This window comes from Phocoena phocoena, chromosome 1 (genome assembly GCF_963924675.1).
Source record: "Phocoena phocoena chromosome 1, mPhoPho1.1, whole genome shotgun sequence".
Classification (NCBI taxonomy): domain Eukaryota; kingdom Metazoa; phylum Chordata; class Mammalia; order Artiodactyla; family Phocoenidae; genus Phocoena; species Phocoena phocoena.
In genome coordinates this window covers 26,561,626-26,587,658 of record NC_089219.1, presented here as the reverse complement: position 1 = coordinate 26,587,658, position 26,033 = coordinate 26,561,626, and the positions used below count along the sequence as shown (strand labels likewise).

At 44.7% G+C, this 26,033-nt stretch overlaps 1 protein-coding gene across 1 annotated transcript in view; it reads left to right on the top strand.

The window, feature by feature from the left end:
* CSMD2 (CUB and Sushi multiple domains 2) overlaps positions 1 to 26,033 on the top strand; it is a 661,886-nt gene that overhangs the window by 620,030 nt on the left and 15,823 nt on the right. Inside the window, exons 56-62 of the mRNA XM_065872671.1 lie at positions 10,198 to 10,371; positions 14,470 to 14,652; positions 18,565 to 18,741; positions 19,943 to 20,122; positions 20,511 to 20,684; positions 23,230 to 23,403; positions 23,733 to 23,806. Coding sequence (XP_065728743.1) covers positions 10,198 to 10,371; positions 14,470 to 14,652; positions 18,565 to 18,741; positions 19,943 to 20,122; positions 20,511 to 20,684; positions 23,230 to 23,403; positions 23,733 to 23,806 — 1,136 coding nt within the window. The remainder of the gene's footprint in view (positions 1 to 10,197; positions 10,372 to 14,469; positions 14,653 to 18,564; positions 18,742 to 19,942; positions 20,123 to 20,510; positions 20,685 to 23,229; positions 23,404 to 23,732; positions 23,807 to 26,033) is intronic.

The window sequence follows — 26,033 nt, the reverse complement described above, 5'->3', positions numbered from 1 at the left end:
ATGAACCCCTTTCTCTTGAAAGACTGAAGCAGAAATGCCACCGACCCTGGAGGCAGACCGACCTGGATTTGAATTCTGGCTCTGCCACTAAACATGCTGTGTGGTTTGAAAGAAGTCCATTAACCTCTCTGATCCTCCATTTCTTCATCTGTAACAATGATGCTAATGCCTCTTCCATAGGGTTATTAGAGGATTAAGTGAGAACATCCATTAAAAGTGCCTAGTACAATATGTCTGGTATATAGTAGCTACTCAATAAACAATAACTGCTTTAACTGTAATTAGGAAAAAATATGGGGACACCATGTGGGTTAGAAAAGGATGGGGGAGGCACTCAGAATCCTGACATCTGGTTGCTAGCCTCACACATCCTGAAGAGAAAATCAGTTCCTTGGGCTCCTGATCTCTTGTCGCTAATGATGAACCCTGTGGGTTACTCTCTCCCCTCTCTTCCCAGTAGTAGAGGTGAAGATGCAGTCCCGAGGGACTGATGGGCATTGAGCTGGTGCCATTCAGTAGTCCTCTTATCTGTGGTGGGTCATACGTATTTTGTAGGCCCCCCAGTCTGGATGACTCCATCTCGTTATGCCCTTGTGCCTCTAGGTATGATAGGAGTCTGGTACAGCTACTCACCTGCCCATATTTCGCTTGCTTGAGGACCCCGACCTGGCCATCCAGCCCCATTTATGACTGACAAATCATCTGGGGTTGGAAATGGACAGCCACCTGAGCGCGGTGGTGACAGCTGAGATTCAGAGTGCATGGTGGTTTCAAATTGCTGTATCTTCTGGTAAAATGAGGCCTTTATCATAATCAAGTGACCCTATCTATGTTCATTTTTTGCCCCAAAGCTTATTTTATCTGATGTTAATATTGATATTGATATAATTAATAGATCATTACATCAGTATTATTATCCATAATCATTTCCTTAGGAGGATTTAATCCACTTCCATTTTTCTTCCTTTTTTTTGGAGAGAAATATAATTCACATACCAGAAAATTCACTTTTAGAGTATATAATTTGGTGATTTTAATATATTCACAAAATTGTGCAACCATCACCACTGTCTAATTCCAGAGCATTTCCGTCACCCCAAGAGGACACCCTTTAGCAGTCACTTCCCATTGCCCACCACCACTCTATCCCCCGGTAACCATACTTTGCATCTGTGAATTTGCCTATTCTGGACATTTCATATAAATGAAATTATGTGTGTGGCCTTGTGTGTCTGACTTCTTCCACTTAGCATAAGGTTTTCAAAGTTCATCCATGTTGTAGCATGTATCGTTTACTTCATTCCTTTTTATGGCCAAATATTATTCCATTGTATGGATATACCGCATTTTGTTCATCCATTCATCGGTTGACGGACATCTGGGTTGTTTCCACTTTTTGGATATTATGAGCAATGCTGCTGTGAACACATGTACAAGTTTTTGTGTGACCATATGTTGTCAGTTCTCTTGAATATATACCTAGGATGAAATTGCTGGGTCATATGGTAACTCTGTGTTTAATTTTTTAAGGTTCACTGTTTTCTAAAGTGGCTGCACCATTTTACATTCCCATGGGCACTGTATGAAGGTTCCAGTTTCTCCATAGCCTCATGTACACTTGTTATTGTCCATCTTTTTTATTACAGCCATTCTAGCAGGTGTGAAGTGGTATCTCATTGTGGTTTTGATTTGCATGTCCCTAATGACTAATGATGTTGAACATCTTTTTATGTGCTTATTGGCCATTTGCATCTCTTCTTTAGAGAAATGTCTATTCAAGTTGTTTGCGCATTTTTTAATTGGGTTGTTTGTCTTAATATCTTTTGATTTAACTGTTCTTTATATATTCTGAATACTACACCTCTATCAGACATATAATTTGCAAACTTTTCTCCCAAAGATAATTCTGGATGATGTCCTTTGATGCATGAAAGTATTGAATTTTAATGAAGTCTGAGTTATCTGTTTTCTCTTCTGTTGCTTGTGCTTTTGAAGGAATATTTAAGAAACCACTGCCTAATCCAATGTCATATCATAATCCAATATCATGTCGTCTGTGAAAAAACATAATTTTACTTCTTTCTTTCCAACCTGATGCCTTTTATTTCTTTTTCTTACATAATTGCCCAGCTAGAACCTTCAGTACAATGTTGAATAGAAGTGGCAAAACAAACATTCTTGTCTTGTTTCTAGTCTTTGGAGTAAAGTCTTCAGTCTTTCACCATTAAGTATGATGTTAGCTGTGGGATTTTTGCAGATTCCCTTTATCAGATTGAGGAAGTTCTCTTCTACTCCTAGTTTTGTTGAACATTTTTACCACGAAAGGGTATTGGATTTTTTCAAATGATTTTTCTGCGTCTATTGAGATGATCGTGTGGGGCTTTTTTTTTTTCCTCATTCTATTAATATGGTGTATTACATTGATTGATTTTCACGTGTTGAACAACTCTTGTGTTCTTGGAACAAATCATTCTTGGTCACGGTAAAATTCATTTTAATATGCTACTGGATTTGGTTTGCTAGTATTTTGTTGAGGATTTTTGCAACTGCATTCATAACGAATATTGGTCTGTAGTTTTCTTTCCTTATGATATCTTTTGCTTTGGTATCAGGACAATGCTGGCCTCATAGAATGAGTTGGCAATTGTCCCTCTTCTTCCATTCTTAGGAATAGTTTGAGAAAGACTGGTGTTATTTCTTCTTTAAAATTTTGGTAGAATTCATCTGGTCCTGGGCTTTTCTTTGTTAAAATTTTTTGATTATTGATTGTTTCTACTTATTTGTTATAATTCTCTTCAGATATTTCATTTCTTCTTGAGTCATTTTTGGTAGTTTGTGTGTTTCTAGTAATTTTTCCATTTCATCTAGGTTATCTAATGTATTGGTATACAACTGTTCATGTTCATAGTATTCTGTAATCCTTTTTACTTCTGTAAACTCAGTTGGTAGTAATGTCTCCACTTTCATTCCTGATTTTAGAATTTGAATCCTCTCTCTGCCCCCGTATCTATCTCTCTCTCCCTCCCTCTCTCTCTGGCTCTCTCTCTCTCTCTCTCATCAGACTAGAACATTTGTCAATTTTCTGACCTTTTCAGAGGACCAAGCTTTGATTTTGTTTATTTTCTCTATTGTTTTTCTATTTCATTTATCTCTGCTCTAACCTTTTTTATTTCTTTTCTTCCATTTGCTTTGCTCTTCTTTTTCCTAGTTTATTAGAGGGGAAGGTTAGGTTGTTGGTTTGAGACCTTTCCTCTTTTTAATGTAGGCAATTAGAGTTATAAATTTCCCTCTGAGCACTGCTTTCACTGTATCTCACAAGTTTTGGTATGCTATGTTTTCATTTTTGTTCACCTCAAGTATTTTCTAATCACTCCCCTGATTTCTTCTTTGACCTACTGATTATTTAGGAGAGTGTTGTTTAATTTCCATATATTTGTGGATTTTCCAAATTTCCTTCTGTTATTGGTTTCTAGTTTCATTGCATTTTGGTTGGAGAACATACTTTGTATGATTTCAGTCTTTTAAAATTTATGGAGATTTATTTTTTTTTAGCTAGATAATTATTGAATGTTTTACCATTCAATAATTATCTTTTTAGTTAAGCTGAGGTTTAACTGTTCATTGAGTTCCTATTTCCAATTATTTATTTTGCATTTGAGAAATTGAGGCAATATTTGTTTTTCAAATTTGCTTAATTATTTCCATAGTTTATTGTTCCTATGTAAACGTGTTCTTTTTTTATATTTAACATGTTAAATATGCTTGTTGTGTATTCTATATCTGATACTTCCAATATCAGTGTCTTTTCAATTCTAGTTCTGCTACTGTCATTTCTGCTGCTTCTCACTCTTGGTGACTTGTTTCTCATTGTTTTATTATGTTTACATTATGATCTTTTGTTTGACTGATCTTAATCTGTGGGAATCAGGAACCAAGCTCTCAGTCTGGTAGAAGCCGATGCCTAAAAACAGGCTAGGCATTCTCTCTCTCTCTCTCAAAAAAAAAAAAAAAGTGGCTAGTGCTCAACAATTGCTGGTATTTTTTACTACAGAAAGCCAGCGGTCACTTCTTTTTCTCTTTGGGTTTTACATGGTGCCAAACTCTGCTTATAGTAATCACTGACACCACCACATTACGTTTTTATTAGAGACACAGAAACCAAAGGACCGACCAGTTCTTTTTGAAGTAGATTTTCCCAAAGCAGACCCCATTCAAAGACAGCAACGTGTATTACTTCCTCTAAATATGAACTTCAGCAAGATTCCCATAAAAGGGATATACTAGCATCAGAATCCAATTAGCCTATTCACTTGTTGAAGGGGGAAAACATAGAAGTTTTCCCTGAGATTTGGTGAGACTATTTCAAAAACACCAGCCCTGAGGAAGTTCCACTGGCTGTAAGTCTCTAGATCCCAGGTGACTCCCAGTAAAATAATTTTCACTGATATTTCATGGTTATCATGACATTATTTTAGTGGACTAATTGCATTTCTACTCCTAGAAGATCCAATTACCTGTGAATAGGATTGTGACAAATTGAAGATGACTATACATATCCCCTAGTCAACCATGTCAATCAGCTGTTCCTTCCAGGTGAAGGCAAACTGCTTTAATTAGTGTGGACATGCAGGGACCAAGGAAAATGCATGATCCGTACCTATGTTATATGCCGCTTCCCTGCTAAAGTGCTTTAAAAAACAGTGGAAACGCTGGAGGTGGCTGGCCATTAATCCAACTCTCATACTTATGGTTTAGGAACCAGGGTGCGGGGCTTTTTCATTTTGCCATCGGACTCAGCATAGTCCGCACCCAATCATGAATTGCTGATTTATATTATTGGTTGTTTTTTTGTTTGTTTGTTTGTTTTTTAATGGTACACGGGCCTCTCACTGCTGTGGCCTCTCCCGTAGTGGAGCACAGGCTCTGGACATGCTGGCTCAGCAGCCATGGCTCATGGGCCCAGCCACTCCGCAGCATGTGGGATCTTCCCAGACCGGGGCACGAACCCATGTCCCCTGCATGGGCAGGCGGACTCTCAACCACTGCGCCACCAGGGAAGCCCTATATTATTGTTTTTTGCTTCATTACAATTTTATACTTTCTCAATCCCCTGTTATATGTGTATCCTGTGTAATGCAAGAAAATCTGCTACTATTAGGAGTGCTAAATACCTATCTTGCTGATTTTTATGTACACATTTAAGCTTAATACATAGTTAGCAGCTAGAGAGCCACTGCAGAAACTGGAATGATCCGAAGAGATCCCATTTGGACATGGGCATGAACATTAAAAACATTAATCTTTTATATCAACAAATTGAGAAATGCAGCAACAGCTATTCACCTTGTCTTTGTTCTTCGCCTTCTAGATTTTTATGCAAATATGCAATGAATGCAAGTTGTTTCTCTTTATTGTTATCATATGTCCTTTTCTTGTTTCTCCTTATCCATAGCAGGCAAATTGTATTGTCATTAATTTTTCTTTTGTCACAAGCATCATTATTGTTGACTTTTTCCTCCTTCAAAAGAACATACCACAGGAAGGGAATAAAACAATAGAGTATACTGTAGTTGCTAATTTTACAGACACCCAAGTAGCTAGATCAAGCCAGTAGTGAAAAAATAATTTCTGGCATTGCATATACATTTTTAGAGATTATTAGATATTACCATAATTGAACACTACCCTCAAATTCCCCAAAGAAACATTTTAAAGCCAAATAAGAACATCAGAAAAAGCAACCAGCTGCTGTCACAGAAATCATTACGGGTAACCAACATAAATGTGTACATATGTACACTAATAGACATGAACAGAAATGTTCTTATCAGCATTATTCATGAGTCCAAAACCAGAAACAACCCCAACATCCATCAATAGGAAATGGATGATAAAGGTGGTATATTCCCACAGTGGTGTGACAGTCAACCTATTCATACCTTTATGTAGCATACTCCTACACTTTACCAGGGTTGGTCTGTGTAAAGTGATGTGACTTGCAAAGCTAGGTTATAAGAGATATCCCACCTCCACCTGGCTTTCTTGGATCAGTCACTCTGGGGGAAGCCAGTCAAGCCTTCAGATGAATGCAGCCACAGTCAACATCCTGGCTGCAACTTATGAGGGATTCTGAGTCAGAACCACCTGCCAAGCCACTCCCAAATTCCTGACCCACAGAAACCATGATCAGTAATGCATTTATTGTTGTCTAAGCTTTGGGGCAATTTGTTACACAGGAAGAGATAACTAACACAAATGGTAAACTATATAGCAGAAGTCAGCAAACTTTGGCTCCTGGGCTAAATCTAGCCTATGGCCTATTTCTGGATAGCCCTTGAGCTTAGAAGAGTTTTTGTTTTTAATACTTTTTAAATATTGTACAAAAAAAAAAGAAACAGAAGAATATGCAACACAGACTGTATGTAGCCTCAAAACCTAAAATAATTACTGTCTGGACAGTAATTAAAGAAAATGTTTGCTGACCCTGGTATACAGCAATTATAATGACCTACTGTTACATACAGTATAGACGAATGTCACAGACGTAATGCTGAGTGAAAGAAGCCAACACAAAAGAATATATACTATATGTTTCCATTTAAATAAAATTCAAGAACAGGCAAACTAATTAATGGTGTATGAAGTCAAGATAGTAGTTTAATTTGAGGAGGGATGAAGAGAGATAGTGATAGAGAGAGGGCATGAAGGGGCTTCTGAGGCACTGGTGATATGCTTTTCTTGATCTGGGTAGTGTATTCACTTTGTGACAGTTCATTAAGCTCTGTTTTTATGGTTATTGTGTTTTTCTCTATGTATGTTGCATTTCCATTAAAAAAGAATTGTTTTGAAAAATCATTTCAGAGTTAAAATTGGACAATTTCTGGAAGCCCAGAAATTTCTAGTAAACAGTCATAGAATCATTTAAATTATAATTGGGGGCTCCATTCCTTCCAGAAGGAGAGAATTCATCGGCAGTATTAAAGCAGTACTGCAGAAGGGAGTCAGTTACAGTGCTTGAGAGTGTGCCCTCTGCCAGCCAGGTTTCAAGAACTAGTTCTACTGCTGAACAAGCCTGTGACCTGGTGGAAGTTACTCTGCCTCGCCATGCCTCATTTTCTTCATCAGGAAGGTGGAGATAAAAACAGTGCCTACCTCATAGGGTTGTCTTAAGGAATAGATAGTGTAATCCTTGGAACTCACTGTATTAGTTACCTATTGCTGTGTAGTAAGCCATCTCAAAACTTAAAATAGCACCTATTTTTGTTTTCTCACAATTCTAGAGGTCAGGAATTTAGGTGAAGCTTAGCAGATATATTAATCTGGGTTCTCCAGAGAAACAGAATCAAAAACCAATAGGCTATATATATATTTTTTTACATATATTTTATAGATAGATAGAATATATAGTATATATAGATATGTAATAAGATCTATATCTGTATAAATTTAGATATATGATTTATACCTATATATTTGTACCTATAGAAACCATGAGCCATCTATATATCTGCTTCTAAATATAATATATAATATATATTAAAATTATGTGAGCCAATTCCTTATAGATATAGATAGAGATATCTATCTATAGATATATAGATATCTAGCTATATATAGATATATAGCTAGATAATAAGGAATCGGCTCATACAGTTTTGGAGGCTGAAAAGGCCCCAGATCTGTAGTGCACAAGCTGGAGACACAGGAGAGCAGATGGCATAGTTCCAGTCTGAGTCTGAAGGCCTGAGAACTAGGTAGAGCCAGCGGTATAAATTCCAGTCCAAGTCTGAGTGCAAAGGCAGGAGAATATTGATGTCCCAGCTCAAAGACAGGCAGAGAGAATTCTCTCTTACCCCCCCTTTTTGTTCTATTCAGGCCTTCAGGTGATTGGATGAGGCCCACCCACACTGGGGAGGGCAATCTGCTTTATTCAGTCTAGTCTACCAATTCGAATGTTAATCTCATTCAGAAACCCTCAGAGATACACACAGAATAATGTTGGACCAAATATCTGGGCATCCTGTGGCCTAGTCAAGTTGATACATAAAATGAATCATCCCAGCAGGGCTGGCTCATCTGCACCCAACGTGGTTCAGTTAGGACTGGAGGATCCAAAATGGATCCAAAATGACCCCACCTACATGTTTGAGGACTCGTGGCTGGCTGTTCTCCACGTGGCCACTCTCTCCAGCAGGATGACACGGGGTCTTCTTTGCTTGGAGGCTGGGTTCCTAGAGAAAAAGAGGAAGTTAAAGGATCTCTTAAGCCAGAGCTCAGAATTCCTAAAACGACATTCTGTTGATCAAAGCAAGTCCCAGGCCAACCCAGGTTCAAGGAGGGAGGAAATAAGAGACTCTACATCTGGAAGTGGGAAGAGCGGTAGACCTGTGCCGGGATGAGTTGTGGTGGCCGTCTTCGCAGACAGACAGCCCTTTGGCCACCAGAGTACATATCCTTCCCAGTTGCATGCCAGACCCCAAGGTTTAGCCTGTCCAAATCACCATCACCTCTTCTTGAACTACTGCATCAGCCCCCTCTTTTCTTGCCCCGCCCTAGAATGTTCTCCACACAGTAGCCAGAATGATCTTGTTAAATGTAAATCAGATCATATCACTCCAGTGGGGTCCTATCATGCTTGTAATAAAGTCCAAATTCTATGCCATAATCTGGCTCCCAGTAACCTCTCCACCCATGTCTCCTTCAGGTCTTTCCTTGTTCGTTCTATTCCAGCACCCCTGGCTTTCTTGCTGTTTCGCGAACACCCCAGGCTCATTCCGGCCTCTGGGCTTTTCCACTAGATGTCCCTTCCCTCAGAATGCTCTTCCCCCAGATCTCACATGGCTGGCCTTTTCACGTCACTCAGATCACTGCTCAAATGTTGCCTCAGAGAGATCTTCCCTGGCCATCACCATCCTACTCAAAATCAGCTGCTCACCCACCTTGAGCACCCTTTTCCCGATGCAGCTTTATTTTCCTTCATAGCAACCCCTAGAATTACCTGTTTTCTTATTCATGGTCTCTCATCCTCACTAGAACATAACCTCCACGAGAGCATGGACTTTGTTCTCCCAAACACATATAACCGTGCCTCGCACTCAATACATATGTGTTGAGTAAATGAAAGAGCCTGGGATCAACCGTGGCAAGAACAACGGCAAGGCAAACCCAGCGACGTCGACAGCACTGTCTTGCCGTGGCCCGTACACCTCAACTCTGCACTCTAACCCCATCACTGGTTTCCACAGTTACACTTTGGTGTCTCAGGAAAGGGAACTTGCAACAGAAGAGGACAAGTTGGAGACAACTGATGTGGGCAGCTGTGAGATGCCTTTGGAGAGGACTCTAACTGGCCCTCATTCTGGATCCTGTGGCCAATGCCGACAGTCTCAGGATGACAGATCACCCATTTGTCCTTTTTTTAATTAATTTTTTATTATAGTTGATTTACGATGTTGTGTTAGTTTCAGGTGTACAGCAAAGTGAATCAGTTATACATATACATATATCCACTGTCTTCTAGACTCCATCCCACGTAGGTCATTACAGAGCACCGAATAGAGTTCCCTGTGCTATACAGTAGGTTCTTATTAGTTATTGATTTAATATAGAGTAATGTGTATATATCAGTCCCAGTCTCCCTGTTTATCCCCTCCTTTCCCCCTTGGTAACCATAAGTTTGTTTTCTACATCTGTGACTCAATTTCTGCTTTGTAAATAGGTTCATTTGTACCATTTTTTAAGATTCCACATATAAGTGGTATCATATGACATTTGTCTTTCTCTGTCTGACTTATATGTAGTTATAGGTATACTATATGTACCACCTTTCTGCCAGAGACCTCTTGGTATGTCCTATGGCAGTGAGGAAGTAGGGAGAGGTGAGCACAAGAGGCAAAAAAGAGAAGAAACGGATATTACTGTGTCCCTACTGTGTGCTGAGCAGTTTCACATGTATTATCTCATTCAGCTCTTAAAACAACAGGTATCGCTCTGCAGTTCACAGACACGGAAACTGGACAGCGAGGTGGGTAGGCATTGTCTGCTGATGCTGAGTGGGTGTGCCAGCAGGAAGTTTGCTTCAGTAGATACCCCAGCTTCTCTTCTTCTCCGCCTGTCGCCATGAGAAGCCTAGTACGTGTCCTGTGATGATGATCCATCCCGGTGCAGAGTTGCTGAGATGTTTGCCCTTCCCCACAGTGGTGTCCTGTGGCCATCCGGGCTCCCCACCCCATTCCCAGATGTCCGGGGACAACTATACCGCAGGGGCGGTCGTACGTTACAGCTGCACCAGCAAGCGGACTCTAGTGGGAAATGCCACCCGGATGTGTGGGCTGGACGGACACTGGACTGGCTCCCTCCCCCACTGCTCAGGTATGGGCTCTGGTGTGGGAGAAGGGAGTCCAAAGGAACACCTGGCTGGGAGGCGAGCGAGCTCCCGAGGGTGTGAGTGTGATAGATGGATGGGAGGGAAGCAGACCTTTTGAACCCTCATCGCATCCCTCCCAGGCAGAGAGCACGGCTATCAGAGGTCCCAACTGGACTTCAGCCCTTGGTGGTCTGAGCCCAGCTTCATGCCCTTAGTCAGCGCTGGCCAAGCCCATACAGCCAAGAGATTGCAAAACTAGTGAAGACGCAGTTTGTGAGGTCACCCTATGGCCAGAGTCCTGTCCAGACATTATTACCATGAGGTCCCAGGAATAGTCCAAGCCTTCCTGTTGTTCGGCCCAGGTCCAAACCCCCTCCTGTGTTCTCTTCTTCCCTGTTATGGACTGCTGGGCCCCAGCCTGCTTCCCTTTCTGTATCACCACCTCTCCCGTTTGTCCTGTGTCCTGACTGCCCAGTGAATACTGTTCTTCCCTTTAGCACTAACACACCAGCCCCCAGACGTTTCCTATGAATGAGTTTGTTTTCCTGTTAATCTCTATGGGGACATGGAGAGATGCTATCAACACAGCACACGTAGGGAACTGCCAAAGCTCCCGTGTCCATATTTCCAGATATTCATCTGTAATGTCATAAAAGAACAAAATATTTGAAATTGAATTGTCCCACCAATGAAGAAACCACTAAGCAAAAAAGTTAGCACCCCACAGCTTTCTTTTCTTTGGGGTGAGCCTGCCTGGCCCCAAGAAGGGATGCCACATGGGATGTTGCCCGCAAGAGGGCAGCTGTTCATGTAGCTTGACGTTCCTCAGGGGACCTACCATGGCACTGAAATTAACCCCTATGCCTTCCCATGCCAGATGCCCTCTAGAGGTAAGGATCCTGACCTCCTTCTAATATAGAAGGCTTCTCCTCAAAGTGGGACTTCACTCACAAGATGTGCAGCTGCTCTTGCAGTTTGAAGTTCCCAGATGAGCCTGTCTTCCAAAATTTAGGGCACGGCCAGAATACCCACCAGATATTAGTTAGGGCTCCTAAGAAAGAAATTCCCGAAGCACTGGCCACTGTTTCAAAGGGTTGTGGGCTGCCCAGGACAATCCCAGACACATCACTCTGTTAACACCCAAGACTTTGGCCTCTCACCCTCATTAATCTCATTAATCACCCAGTTCATGAACTGGCAGGACTATGTATGAGCCACTGGGACTCCTTTAGCCTATTAGCTGGGCCCCAGACTCCTGTCTGTTTGGACTTGTATTGGAAGTGTCTTGGGGAGGCTGGCATGGGGACGACAAGGATCGTGTATATCGAGGCCTCCAGAGTTGTCCACAGAGCAAGTTCCAGGAGGAAGAAGTATTCCACAGAAGAAAGGCATGCATTTCGCATCCAAATGCCCATCCAAGCATGCATTTGCCCCAGTCTCTTTGGTGAAGAGTCCCTTTTGCATAAAGTCCTCCTTCTAGACGTTTCTCTAGGACACGGGACTAATGGTGTTCTTAAGGTCTGTTTTATGTATTTGGGGATCTTTGTTCTCCATGGGAAAATGAAGTACAAGGTAGGGGAGGAAGAAATCAGAAAGAAAGGCTTCAGCGTCTCCTGCCCATTAGCATATGTAACCCAACTACACAGTGAGTCTCCTGGCCCAGAAGCACAGAATCCAAAGTCTTTTCTCCCAAACTGTAATTTTCCTTCTCTGAAGTTGTTTTTGTGAAGGCTGTGAAATGACATACTGGAAATATTCCAGAAACAATTCTTATAGGTAACGAAGCTAGAAAACCTCTAAAACCTTTTCAACCCTGAGATTTCATAATTTTGTGACTACCTAAGTCCTGGTTCTGCATGTGGAAGCAGGGACTCTTCCTTGGCCACATCAAAGGTCAAGGGGAGACTAGAAACACGCTGACACCTTGGGAACATGAAAAAGTAAGAAGCAGAAGAGAAGCTTCAGAAGACATGGACCTCACTCATTAGGGGATATGTTGCGTTAAGCTGTTTGATCCCCAATCCTGAATATTCTGAAGAATAGTTTGCAATCTTACTTCTCCCGTGTCTTCTTCAAGGACGACAGACACTTAGGAGAACAGTATCATGGGCAGAGCTTTCTGGAGACCTCTGAGGACAGGAGTAGAAGGGATTCCATAAATACTAAGGCTGAGGAATGAATGGATCTTAAATACCTTAGATAAGGAAGTGAAGGTGGAAAAAAATAGGTGATTAGGAAGTAACGCTAGATCTGTACTAGTGAGTGGGATATAATTCCACCAGTGATACAGATATCATCTTTTGCAACATCATCTCCCGTCAGTCTTAAAAGATACACATTCAGGAGTTCCAGGGTCAGATGTTCAAACCTCATTCTGTACAGTCAGTGCACCCAGATGGTGCATAACAGAAGTCGTAAGTCCCTGGGCCATAAAGGACATGCAGAGATTTCTGGCATTTGAGACACGCTTCAGGAAGTTCATTGCCTACCTCTGCAGTGTCTTCATCTTGCTGATGTACCTCTTCAGTAAAGAGTCAACAGTATGCCCCCGTGGTACAGTATTCTGTCCCAGACTTCCTTATATCGTTGAAACAGAGGCCAAACACGGCAGTGGGGACTGTTCTGTCTGATAATGCCCAGGACCTGGGAGTCCACCCTCAGGCCTGTTGTGTAACAGTGCTGGCTTCAGCTGAGGCCAGCTAGCCAGTGAGGGAGAGCGAGCGACTCACCATCAGGGCTGCCTTCAAGGGGACCCTGTACTGCCTGTTGCATGAGCTACATCCTGGAAAACGTCAAAAGATAAGAAAACCTGGCCAAACGTGATAGGCTTTGTTTTTTCAAGTGTTGGAATTGAAGGCTGAATGAATCCCCCTCCCATGGTAAGGAGCAGAATGGGGAACATGGGGTTATATAGTGTTCTCATATTTTGAGACTAGACTGGAAAAGGAAATGAGCCCAAAACTGAGAGGAAGATACATCAACAGTGGATGGTGGGGTACACACGGCTTAAGCCACCTGTGGTCAAGATGTTACTATCGATGCCTACACATGTGGATCCACGAGGAGGTGCATTCCACATCAATGGGAAACTTTATCTTCTCATGGAGTTGCCATTTATTCCTTCATTTTCTTCCTCCTTCCTCAAGCTTACCATGGCCTAGGCTGATCCAGTGGTGTCTCCCGTGCATCTCCGTATTCTGAGATGCGCTGGTTCCCACAGGCACTGGGTCTTGTAGCTTTGTCTCCTGTTCTCCACCTTCCCCCACCTCTTGGGTCCTTAAAACTCTCCTGGGTTGGGTTTGCACAATAAGCCAGATGCATGCAGAAATGTGGCAGGAGGCATGGGGCAAAGAAAGGATGAAATGAGGGATCTAAGATGTCTAATCTAGAGCTCACCTGTATTGCACAATTTGTGAATAGAAAATCCTCAATTAAAGGCCCAGGATCAAGGTTCAAGCTGGGCTGTTGAGCAGAAACTCTGCTAAAAAGTTGGAACTTTTTTCTCTCAGCAGTGGGAAGCCAGTGGAGCTAATTCAGCAGGAAAGAACCAAAATCAGATTGTGGTTGTGGTTGTTCGTTGCTAGGATTTAAGGATAAAGTGGAGGTAGACTAGAGGGAGAGTTTGAGAGGAAGGGGCGTTAGTTAGGAGGATCCGGCAATGTAGTTCAGGAGAGAGACGTTGCACATCTGAGCTAAGACGGTGGAACTGGTAACGGAGAGGGTACCACATCAACAGATGGTGGAGAAGAGGTGAAAGGGAGAAGGCCAGCTTGGACCACGGGCATCCCACGCTGGCACAAGCCAAAGAACAAAAAGGCATGACTTCCTCCACAAAGCTTTCCCTCTGCCTTCTTTCTTCCCTTGCCTCGTGGTCCCCGGGGACCCACACATGACCTCAGCCCTCTGTGTCCTTTGACCACTGAGCGCTAAGGCAGGAGCCTGTCCTGGTGACTCAGGCTAGACACACGGTCAGTTTCACCGCCCTCGTTCTTAGGGCCCACTGCCCTGCCTTAGCATCAGCCCAGCATCTTTCTCTCTCCAAGTCCTCCACTCCCTTTCCTGCCATGCTAAAAACAACGGGGTTTTTTGGTTCTGGTCCATAGGAACCAGCATGGGAATCTGTGGTGACCCTGGCATCCCAGCCCATGGCATCCGCTTGGGAGATAGCTTTGCCCCGGGCAGTCTGATGCGCTTCAGCTGTGAAGCTGGCCACGTGCTCCGGGGGTCGTCAGAGCGAACTTGTCAAGCCAACGGCGTGTGGAGCGGCACGCAGCCTGAGTGTGGAGGTAATGTATGTGACCATTCTGCTTCTCCCCTCTGCCGGCCCCAGGATCTTCCCCCGTTTTCCTACGCCCTAGCACCCGCCCTCACATACACAGATAAAATGCAGGGCCCCCTTTGAACCCTTGGCATGGTGAATAGTGGGCATCAATGGAGTTCACGTTCATCTCATTAGTAACCCAAAGGCAAACATATTCCCCACTTACCTAAGCAGGGAAGACACCAGGATAAACTAAGTTAAGCACATTTGTGCATTTATTTCCATACAGTTTCATTCAACGACTGTGTGCCAAATACTGTAGTATAGGCTAGAGACACAACGGTGATGGAGACAGACCCACCTTGCCCTCTTGGGGCTTACAGTTTAAGGGAAAACACTGTGTTTAAATAGCATCCAAAGTGCCAAAAGAAATACAGATCCAGCTTTTAAAAATCCTTTAAAAGTAATATAAGCTCTTAATGATGGTTCCTGAGGTAGGCCCAGTAGGGAAAATATATTTCTCCACGCACTCCTAAATTTCTGGAAAAACAAAAGCAAAACTCTTTTTTAAAACCTCTCTCCCTAAAGTCCAACTTTTTGTACCTGCTCCCCAAATTTCTCCCTCCCTTTCTCCCTCTCTCTCTCTCTCTCTCTCTGTCGCTCCCTCTCTCTCCCCCCCTCTCTAAAATACAACCTGCATAGCACTCTCCTAGTTAGGAAGCAGTTTCACAGTAAGAGTAAGATTGACTGAGGTGTTGGAAGAGGAAGGACGCAATATGAAATCATCGTCTAGCCAGGGAGGAGTGGGAATGGAATAGGGAAATGTATAATTGCCAGGCAGCACCGAGGGCTCATTAAGGTAAGAGCCGTTAACATAAAGTGACAGTAGTCAGCATTGGTCTGGGGTTTTTTTCAAACACATTTAGCTACATAGTTTCAGGCACAGGGTAGGTGAAGCATTAGGTGTAGGGTTGGGGTTTTATTAAGCAACTAAGACATTGAAAGAAAGTGGCAAGGAAGATGAGGGTATACACAAAGCAGTGATTATGATAAATCTTAGCATCTAAGCTGGGTAAGGAAGGGACGGCTTTATGAGTAGAGTAAGAGGCTGTGAAAAGGTGGTAGGATCAGTGGATTATAGGTCCCAATCACCAGAGAACGAATTCCAGAGGGAGCGAGCTAAAGAAATAAAAGGCAGTGGTTAGAGAATGGGCTGCATGAAATTGAGATAGTGGCATAGTCCTGAAGAGCAAGGGGAGATGCTCTGGCCCGTGATCAGGGGACACCAATGATAGAAATGGAGTCAGTGCCTTCGCCCACTTGTCTGTCCAAAGTCCTGCCTTTCTGGGGGTGCAAAGTTAGGTTTATAGGATTTCCTAGGCATAGTAAGAGAGGTTTTGCGGTACTGAGAGAGTGTTTTGGCAGGGGGAGAATTTAGTGTATTCTCAAATATCCACTGTGACCCAGGTTCCCTTTCTTGCCACTCAGGTCCCAGGATGGAGTCAGCCATCAATGTCAGGAGTGTTCAGGGAACAGAAAGTGGGCAGCTGAGAGTTTGGACCTGGAAGCAAATATTTGTTGAGTGAGTGTATGTGTAACATGTACACAGCTCTTTGTGACTTCCCTTGGCAAGCTCCCACTTATCTTTTAAGGCTCTACTCAAATTCTTATCTCCAGCCCCAATAAACTGCTCTCTTTTTAGTGCTTTTTTTCCTTCAAGTGTAGCACTGATTACCTCATATTTTAATTCATCTGTTTATAGGTAGGTTCTTAAGATAGACTGGGCTGCTCAAGGGCAGGGGACATGGCTTGGTCACCACTGCATACCCAGCACGTAGGCAGCACAAATACTTGTTGAGTGGATGGATGATAGGGCCTATCTGTTGTGCTAATTACATAGGAATCATTTGTAGATCTGACTCTGGGACTATGTAAATGTTGTACATATTTACAAAATAAAATTAAATGAAAGATTAGAAACAAGTACTCTCCGAATATCAAATCAAAATGGAAACAAATGAACTTAACTATGTATCAAGTTGGTGATTTAATAACCCAGAGAATTATTTCAATTGACTTGAAAAAATGAAATCTGACTATGGTACATATATTCTGAGGACAAAGAACTACAATGAAATCTTAAACTTTTTTTTGCAATCATATTGCTAGTAATAAAACTGGTATTACTATTCTGAAACTATTATGTATATAATACCATAATATATATGGATAAAACAAGTTAAAAATATTTATTGTCATTAAGAACCAAGATTTTCGGGCTTCCCTGGTGGCGCAGTGGTTGAGAGTCCGCCTGCCGATGCAGGGGACACGGGTTCGTGCCCCGGTCTGGGAGGATCCCACGTGCCACGGAGCGGCTGGGCCCATGAGCCATGGCCGCTGAGTCTGCGCGTCCGGAGCCTGTGCTCCACAACGGGAGAGGCCACAGCAGTGAGAGGCCCGCATACCGCCAAAAATTTTTTTTTAAATTTAAAAAAAAAAAAAAAAGAACCAAGATGTTCAACATAAAAAGGATTTCATATAAAAATCAAAAATTTAAGGAAAAACTCAATTCTAAACTTGGCTTGGTAATATCAGCGTAAAGTCATAATGTATTTTCAATTTGAAAAGTTATTTTCCCAGCCTAAAAGTCTAGAATCAATGACCAGCTCAGTAGCAATGAGTACCCTTAATGCCCAGGTTGTAGTTTTTAAATCCATTGCCCATTCAAAGGAACCAGAGCTCTTTAGAGAAATGGCTGATTCCAGGACTGGGGCAGGATATATGCAAGGTGAACATGGAAAATCTTGTCATTACAACAAGGAATCTACCAAACACAAGTGGGTCATGTCAAAGGAACTCAGGAACCAACTTGAAGGGGCTCCCACTAGTCAAAGATGGGATAATTTGAGCGTCAATAAGAATAAAAGAGGCAACAGATGGAAACATAGCAAATAAATTCAAATCTGTGAATTCAAATATTGTCCTTTGGAGCTTGCTAGGGAACCAACTCATTGTTCTCACGTCTGATTTAAAAAAAAAGAAATCAAGCATTAATCCAGCCATCCTATATGAACTCTATTTCTGGGTAAGCAAATATTTGATAATGGACAAGTTCTTAAACACTAGCTAAAGCAGAAAGAATTATAGAATTAGGATGTCACCATTTCTATCCCCTAATGAAATAACCAATCTGGTCAACAATATTTAATTTCTGGTAAAACCATTAAGTGACAACTAACAGGAATTTTATAATGCCAGATGAGGCAGGCAGACCCGACCCACTGGTCAGCCTCAACATCACTAACAAGGAAACAACCAGACATTCTGTGCCTCCCGACGCGATGTGATAAGAAAAACACAAAACCTTTGAAAAGTACCTTTGCCAAAGAGTAGAACTTGACTACAGTAAGTACAGGGGACAGAGGAATATGCTGAACAATGCCTCATTGGTGCAGTTAGTAAAATCCAGAAAGTGGGAGATTCTACCGGATAAATGCCCTGATTTGTGTAACAGATAAATTGTAGGAGAGGGTAACCCAGCAATCTCTGCATTCAGAGATTCTTAGAGACGTGCCAACCAAGTGTCATGTGTGGACTGTATTTGGATCGTGATTCAAACAAATCAACTGTGAAAAAGAGATAGACAGAAACGCTAACCACTGATTGGACATTTGGTGATATTAAGGAATTGTTTAAAATTTCAGGTGTGATAATAAAACAGATATAGTCTTTAATTTTTAGAAATCATAAAAAAAATCCCTACAGGTCTCTCCTCCCCTTCTAAGGGGGAGATGATCCGACATGAAGGCATCCCAAGAGGCATTTCAATCCACAGGGTCCTTACCTAGCACGAGGTCTCCACTCTGGGCAGGGCCCAGCCCCCCCAGAGGATGCCTGCTCTTGTTCTGATGAATAATGTGTCCTTTCGGCTTCCTAGTGATCTCTTGTGGGAACCCCGGGACTCCAAGCAATGCCCGAGTCATGTTCAGCGATGGCCTGGTTTTCTCCAGCTCCATCGTCTATGAGTGTCGGGAAGGGTACTACACCACAGGCCTGCTCAGCCGGCACTGCTCGGTCAATGGCACCTGGACAGGCAGCGATCCGGAGTGCGTAGGTGAGAACCTCTGGGCTCCGTGGCAAATGGTGGCCAAGGCAATCGGGCTTCTCCCTGCCAAAGACGAAGGCTGTCTGGAGGAGACTGGGAAGGCTGGCTGACGTGGTGGGACTTGACCCTGACTTAGAATCATACAAATAGCCTCCACTTACCGGGCACATAGTATGCGACAGCCCCTGAGCTAAGTGCTTTGTTTCACACGCATCACATCTTTTGATTCTCACCACAACCCCATGAAGTAGGTACTATTATTAGCTCTACTTTATGTATGAGACAACTAAAGCTCAGAGAGGTTGAGAATATATAATTATTTGCTATCTCTTAGACTCTAGCCAGTTCCTTGGGCTTTCTTTTTCTCTTTTAGGGCAAAGCCCCAGTGTTCAGCCTGATTCTCTTTCCACCTTAAAGCTGCTGCCATCTACCATCTTTGTTAGTTCCTTCTCTCCCTTGGACCCATCCCCACCCCAGCCTGGCTCCCCTTTCTTGCTTCTCTTAAGGGCAGCGCCAGACCCTTTTCCTTGAAAAGCAAATCACTGTGGGGCCCAGATGGAAGGAAGTGATAAGGGAATCTGACAACATTCTCCCTTTCAAAATCCTAGCTGTGATTTCAGGCTCCATTTGAAATCCCCTGTCAAGTTCACTTTTGTTCTGAGGCCGGAGCTCACTAAACCCCACCCTCACTTGATACCGTAACATCGGTATGACCGCCGCATCGGTCACAAGACCCTGCTCCTAGGCCACTGGACCCACAGAGGTCTCCTGGGCAGAAGAGCAGGCGGTAAGATGCCCTTTCCGGCGGCAAATTGTCTTATGTGGTCCGTCAGCACACCTTAAGCTCTTCAGCTTGGAAACGTCCCCCTCCTCGGACCCCAGCCTCGTTTATGAAGCGAGCCCTCTGGATACTTGCTCTTAGAGGTGTGGGCTTTAAATGAACAAGATGGGTTTCCCAGCCCAGGTTGCTGGGGTGCGTAAGGATGGTGCGGGCAAGGATGGGGGATGCAGGACAGCCTTTGCAAGCAGACTTGGCTCTGCGGACTTAGAATGGATGGTGCCCGACTAGGAACCGGGGAGGGGACAGGACATCCCTACCCTGACAGCTTTCCTTCCCAGACACGTGCAGGGAGTGACAGGGATGGTGTTGGGGTGCTGGGGGTGGGGGCCCTGTGCTCAGAGTGAACAATGCTCTATCTCCTCATCCTAGTCATAAACTGTGGCGACCCTGGCATTCCAGCCAATGGCCTCCGGCTGGGCAGTGACTTCAGGTACAACAAGGCTGTGACCTACCAGTGCATCCCTGGCTACGTGATGGAGTCACGTAGGGTGTCCGTGCTGACCTGCACCAAGGACCGGACGTGGAACGGCACCAAGCCGGTCTGCAAAGGTGTGTCTGGGGGCTTTGGATGTGGACAGAGGGGCAGAGAAGGTACAAAAGTCTTGAACATCTAGAAGGGAGGGTGCGATGAGGCAGAGCCCTAACATCTTATCGGGGGGTGTGCAAGGTGAGGAGTGGTCCCTGAACATCTGCAGGGAGGGAGCGGGAAGGTCCTGGGCCTTGAACACTGAGGGCAGGGCCGTGCAGAGAGGAGTGGGTTGTCGTAAGGTACAAAAAGAACAAGCTCCCAAAGGAAGAGGGGACGTTCTTGCTTCCTGCCGCTTAGCCCAGACTCCCGGCAGGCACAGGGAGCCAGTGACATCCGTGCTGGTGGCCGCCGGGGCCTGGTTTCCCCCCGGGGCAGCCCCAGCACTCAGCCTGCTTTGGTCTCCCCCAGCTATCATGTGCAAACCGCCTCAGCTCATCCCCAACGGGAAAGTGGTGGGGTCCGACTTCACGTGGGGCTCAAGCGTGACGTATGCCTGCCTGGAGGGGTACCAGCTCTCCCTGCCTGCGGTGCTCACCTGCGAGGGAAACGGGTCCTGGACTGGAGAGCTGCCTCAGTGTTTCCGTAAGTCGCTCACGGGGGCCTCTGAGGCATCCCATCTGCTGGCTCCATCCTCTTCCCTCCTCTGCCGCTCTGCTTCCAGAGCTCTGCTGCTAGGAGGCCTAGAATGGAGGTTCCCGGCCCCAAATCAGGGAGGAGCTTTGTCAAAGACACTATTAAAGAAGGAAGGGATTTTAAAGGAAGAATATGAGACTATCTTAATTGAGCCCTGGCTCCTCTCACCGTGTGGAGTCACAGTGGAAGGAAATTAAGCCAGAGATAAGGGAGGTGTTTCTTAACCTGAAAGGTTGTTAACTGGATGCGCTAGAACCCAAAGCTGGGGTGATAGACAGGCAAGCGGGGCAGTGCGAGAAACATGCCTGTCTTCAAGGAAAATACCCTGCGCAGAAGAGACGCTGGGGCCCTTGTGATTTTCTGGTGAGAGAGTTATTTCTGATCTACCTGGCCCGATTGTGTCTCAAAGAGCCTCAAGTCCATGCCAGGGCTCAGTTCTTACCGAGTCCCCCAGAGAAGCAGGTTCCAGGTCACTCATTCTTGCCTTACCCCATAATCTGGCTCTGGAACTTGGACAAACAGTAGGACCTATTTTTTCTTTCTACTTGGCATTTATCTAATGCTGCAGAAAACTATCAACTACACATGACACTGTTTGGGGACCTCTGAAAATTTACTTCAGTTCGGGAAATTTCAGCAGAGACAAGGGCCAGTAAAAGTGGACACAGGAAAGGCAGCGTGTGGTGTTGTGGTTAACCCCTTAGACCTTCGTATTCCTCCAGGGAAACATTAGGAAGGGAGGAAGGCTCCAGGTTGAGTCTGGACTCAGAAACCTTGCTTTTTGTCTTGAGAAATAGCTGAATTGCTTTCTAACAATGAATTACGGTTATTGTTAAAAAAAAAAAAACCAAAACTGTACTATATCCAAAAATACAAAGAAGAATGCACCCTCACCGAACCCTCACTTCCCAAAGATAGCCATAGTTAGTCTTGTCGTACTTCCACACAATCACTCTGCATTTTTGCATGTATAGCAGTATGTATGCAATTTTCTATAAATGGTATTGAATCGTGCTCTTCACAACTTGTATTCATTCACAGGCCATCAGTTCCTTGCTCTATCAGTACATACTAATCTATACATCATCATTTTTAATGGCTTTAAAGAACTCCCTTGTTATATATGCCACAACTGGTTTAATCCTCTCCTACTGGTGATGAAGTTGGGTTTCTCCAACTTAATCATGTTAGAAGCAGTTCTGCAACATATAGCCTCGAAAGTAGCATTTCTTTATGCCTGTGTTGAAGTCCTGGGAGTGAGGATGCTGGGCCAACTGGTGTGCACGCTATACATTTTGACGCATGTTGCCAAACTGTCTTCTAGAAACGGTGTCCCAGTTTACGCTGCCACCAGCAGTCGATGAGAAGATTTCTTGACTCACACCCTCACTACCAGTTGACTTTGCCAATATTCTTAATATTTACCAGCCTGAGGAGTTTAAAAAGATATCTCATTGTTTGAATTGGCATCACATTGCTTCTTAGCCAAACTGAGCTGCTCTGTGTCATCCACTCGTATTTCTTATTCTTTGAGTTGCCTCTTCCTGGGTGTGGTGACTTCCAATTGGCTCAGCCTTTAACTGACTTCTGATTGCTCCGTCCAGACTCCGCAGCTTCCAGGGCCAGGCTTTCATCTGATTTCGCATCTGACTGTGAACCTCATGACTCTATGTAAAGACACACACACATACCATAGCATAAAGAAGGTTCCTCATGCTTGAAGTGATGTCTTGGGGAACTTGGCCTTCCACAGTCAGTTTTTAAAGATACTCTTTGCTGATCCAAATGAAATGGGCACACTCAGATACTGCTCACTGCAGGGTAAATACACAGTCCGTGGAAAGACATTTGGCGATACGCATCAAGAGCTGCGAACACACTCAAACCCTTAAGGATAGTAAGTTCACTCCTCGAGAATTCCCCTAAGAAAATAATACAAGTTAAAGAAAAGCCGTAAGTAACTTTATAATAATAGAAAATGCCTAATGTGAGGGTTAGGGTAATCATGTTACACCATCTCATTGCAAATTTACATAGCCAATAAGTGATAATGATGTCATAAACACGGGAAATGTGTACAGAACGTCAAGTGAACAAAGCAAGGGTGACAGCACCTGGACATCAGGTTTGCAGCCACGCACAAGTTTCCATACAACTGAGCAAACGCTAGAAGGGAATGAGCACAAAAATGAACAAAATGTCTTGGGTAGTACGATGATAGTTTATTTTTTCTCCATGTTCTCAACTTCCTGTAATGTTACTCTATTACATGGATATGGTTATTAATAAGCATTTGAATGTGGAAAGGAGAGGAAACACACAGCAGCGCTGAGGCAGGTGTAATCATTGACCCAGGGCTGCCCCACAGCCAGAGTTCAAGTGGAACCAAGAGGAAAGCAATACAAGGACCAAAGGCTGGGTGGGGGTTAAGGGGGGCGAGCAGACTGAGTTCTAGAAAGCAACTTGGACCTGCCCTTCTCCCTGGTCTTCCCAGCTGTGTTCTGCGGAGATCCTGGCGTCCCGGCCCGTGGCAGGAGAGAGGACCGAGGTTTCTCCTACAGGTCTTCTGTCTTCTTCTCCTGCCAGCCCCCTCTGGTGCTGGTGGGCTCTCCACGGAGGTTCTGCCAGTCAGATGGGACATGGAGTGGCACCCAGCCCAGCTGCATAGGTGAGAGGTGACCGGGAGCAGAGTGTCCCAGCTGGTGGGCATCCTTCTTTGGGGCCCGAGATGATGAATTTTCTTCCCTGTCTTCATTGGTCTCATCTGCAAAACGGGGCGAGCGCTCCCCTAAGCTACTTAGAACAGGAGGTGAAGTGGCCATAGCTCATGTGCTGCCGGAAATCATTGTCAGCCGGGGCATGACTCGCGGGGGAGATTCCCAAGGGCAGGGAAGTCAGGGCGTGACTCCATCCTCGATCCCGCATCTGTTTCTCAGAGTGAGCAGGGGCGATGAAAGCTTCCCTGACCATGGTCTGTTTCTTTGTTTTGCCATCCAGACCCCACGCTGACCACGTGTGCGGACCCTGGCGTGCCACAGTTTGGGATACAGAACAATTCCCAGGGCTACCAGGTAACGAGGTCAACCGAGATCGGGCCTTTCTGCCTTCTGTCCTTGTCACTGTCATCAGTCTCAGAGGACTCAGGACAGCACTAGGAGGCATGAGACCTTGGAAGCTGGAGAGAGAAAGCAGCCTGCTTCTTCAAGCCAGGATGCACAGCATGACCCCTCAGAAGCAGGCAGGCGTTTACACCAACCTGAGAAGCTGATGTGGAAGAACAGACTCGCGTGTAGCTCCACAGGCACTTCCCGGCAGTCCCTTGTGACTGGGGCAGGGACAGAAATGAGAGAGACAGATGGACCTTCTGTCCCCAGGGCACCCACACCCTACGGGGCTCAGACAGGGTGGCGGGAGCCAGCGAGTGCCACATGGGAGACAGTCTCCTGCCCAGTAGGCCCGTCCCAGCAGGATACAGGCTCCAGGGACACATCTCAGAATGCACTTCAAAAGGAAAGGATGTGGACAGCCTGGATGGGACCCTCTGAGCAGAAGGAAGCAGGAAATTATGGATGTGTTCAAGGCAGGACAATGAACTGGAGCCCCCAATGTGCCCAGGGGATACCAGGGACTAAGCCGGAAATGGCGGGTTGGGATCTCACCTAGCAATGGGATTTATCAAATATTTACTGCCGTGAACTATTCTAGGCGCTAGGAATACAGTGGGAACAAGACAGGCCAAGTGCCTGCTCTACGGGAGTTCCCTGGCTGGTGACAATAAATAAACAAGATCACTTCTGTGGGCGATAGGCACTACACATGGCATAATATAAAAGGGTGTGATGGGGGGCGGGGTGGTTGCTGTTTTAGGAAGCAGAGTGAGGGAAGAGGCCTCCTAAACTTGAACTGTGGTGCCTATGGTGGGAAGCGCCAGCCCTGTGCAGAGCTGGGTGGGCGTTCCAGCAGAGGCAACCGGCCACAGCAGAGGAACGCTCAGGCAGGGAACTTGGCAGGTTGCAGGACTAGAAAGCTGGCCAGCCAGCGGGTCGGGAACATAAAGAGAGAGGAGAAGGACATGAAGCCGAAGAGCTAGGCTGGCACTGCCTTGTGAAGTTAAATATTCACACATCCTATGACCCAGAGTAAGCAACCCCAGAGACGCTCTCGTACGTGTTCCCAAGAAAGGAGAAAAATCCTGGTGTAGTCTCAGGATGGTTCATCACACAGCAGTGACAATTAAGGAACTATAGCTCTGGATGACTGTTAGAAACATAGTGTTGAACGTCAAACATGGTAGGATACTATTTCTAGAAAGATTCAAACCAAGAAAAATTTATATTGTTTAGAGATATATGTAGGCATATGTGATAGAATTATTTTTTAGCCAAGCAAGGAAATGAAAAACACAAAATTCGGGCTTCCCTGGTGGCGCAGTGGTTGAGAGTCCGCCTGCCGATGCAGGGGACGCGGGTTCGTGCCCCGGTCCGGGAAGATCCCACATGCCGCGGAGCGGCTGGGCCCGTGAGCCATGGCTGCTGAGCCTGCGCGTCCGGAGCCTGTGCTCCGCAACGGAAGAGACCACAACAGTGAGAGGCCCGCGTACCGCAAAATAAACACACACACAAAATTCAAGAGACTGGTTTTCACCGAGGGGAGCTGAGGAACAGGGCAGGGAAGGAGCGCGCAGATGACAAACGTGTCAATGGTGTTCTAACCCTTAGGTTGAGCGGTGGGCTCCACTGAAGGCGTCCAGTTTATTATGATGATTCACGCCTGGATATGTGCCATATATTCTTTTCTATGCACCAAATATCACATAATAAATTTTGAAAAGAGAAGAGCATGGACCAGGTCATATAGGGCCTTGAGACCATGATAAGCATTTTGGATGGTATTCTAAATGTCATAGAAAACCATTTGAAGGTGACTTAATCTGATCCATGATTTGAACTATCACTCAGGACCCTGAGGAGAGGATGAACAATAGGGGGTAAGAATGGAAGCACTTAGACATCTTGAGAGAAAGATGAGGGTGGGACTGAGCCAGGGTAGCGACAGTGGACATAGAGAGATGTGAAGGGGTCGGGAGGTATTTTGTTGGTAGAACCAAGAAGACTTCTTGAAGGATTGAATGGAGGGGTTGAAGGAAAGGGAGGAATCAAGGACGACTTGAAGTTTTTGACTTGCACGACTGGGTGGATAGGGGTACCATTTGCTGAACGAGGTGATGGGCGTGGAGGAAGGGAGTGGAAGTTAGGTTTCACCTTGCGTTTCAGTTTGCTCCCAGAGGTAATAGAGACA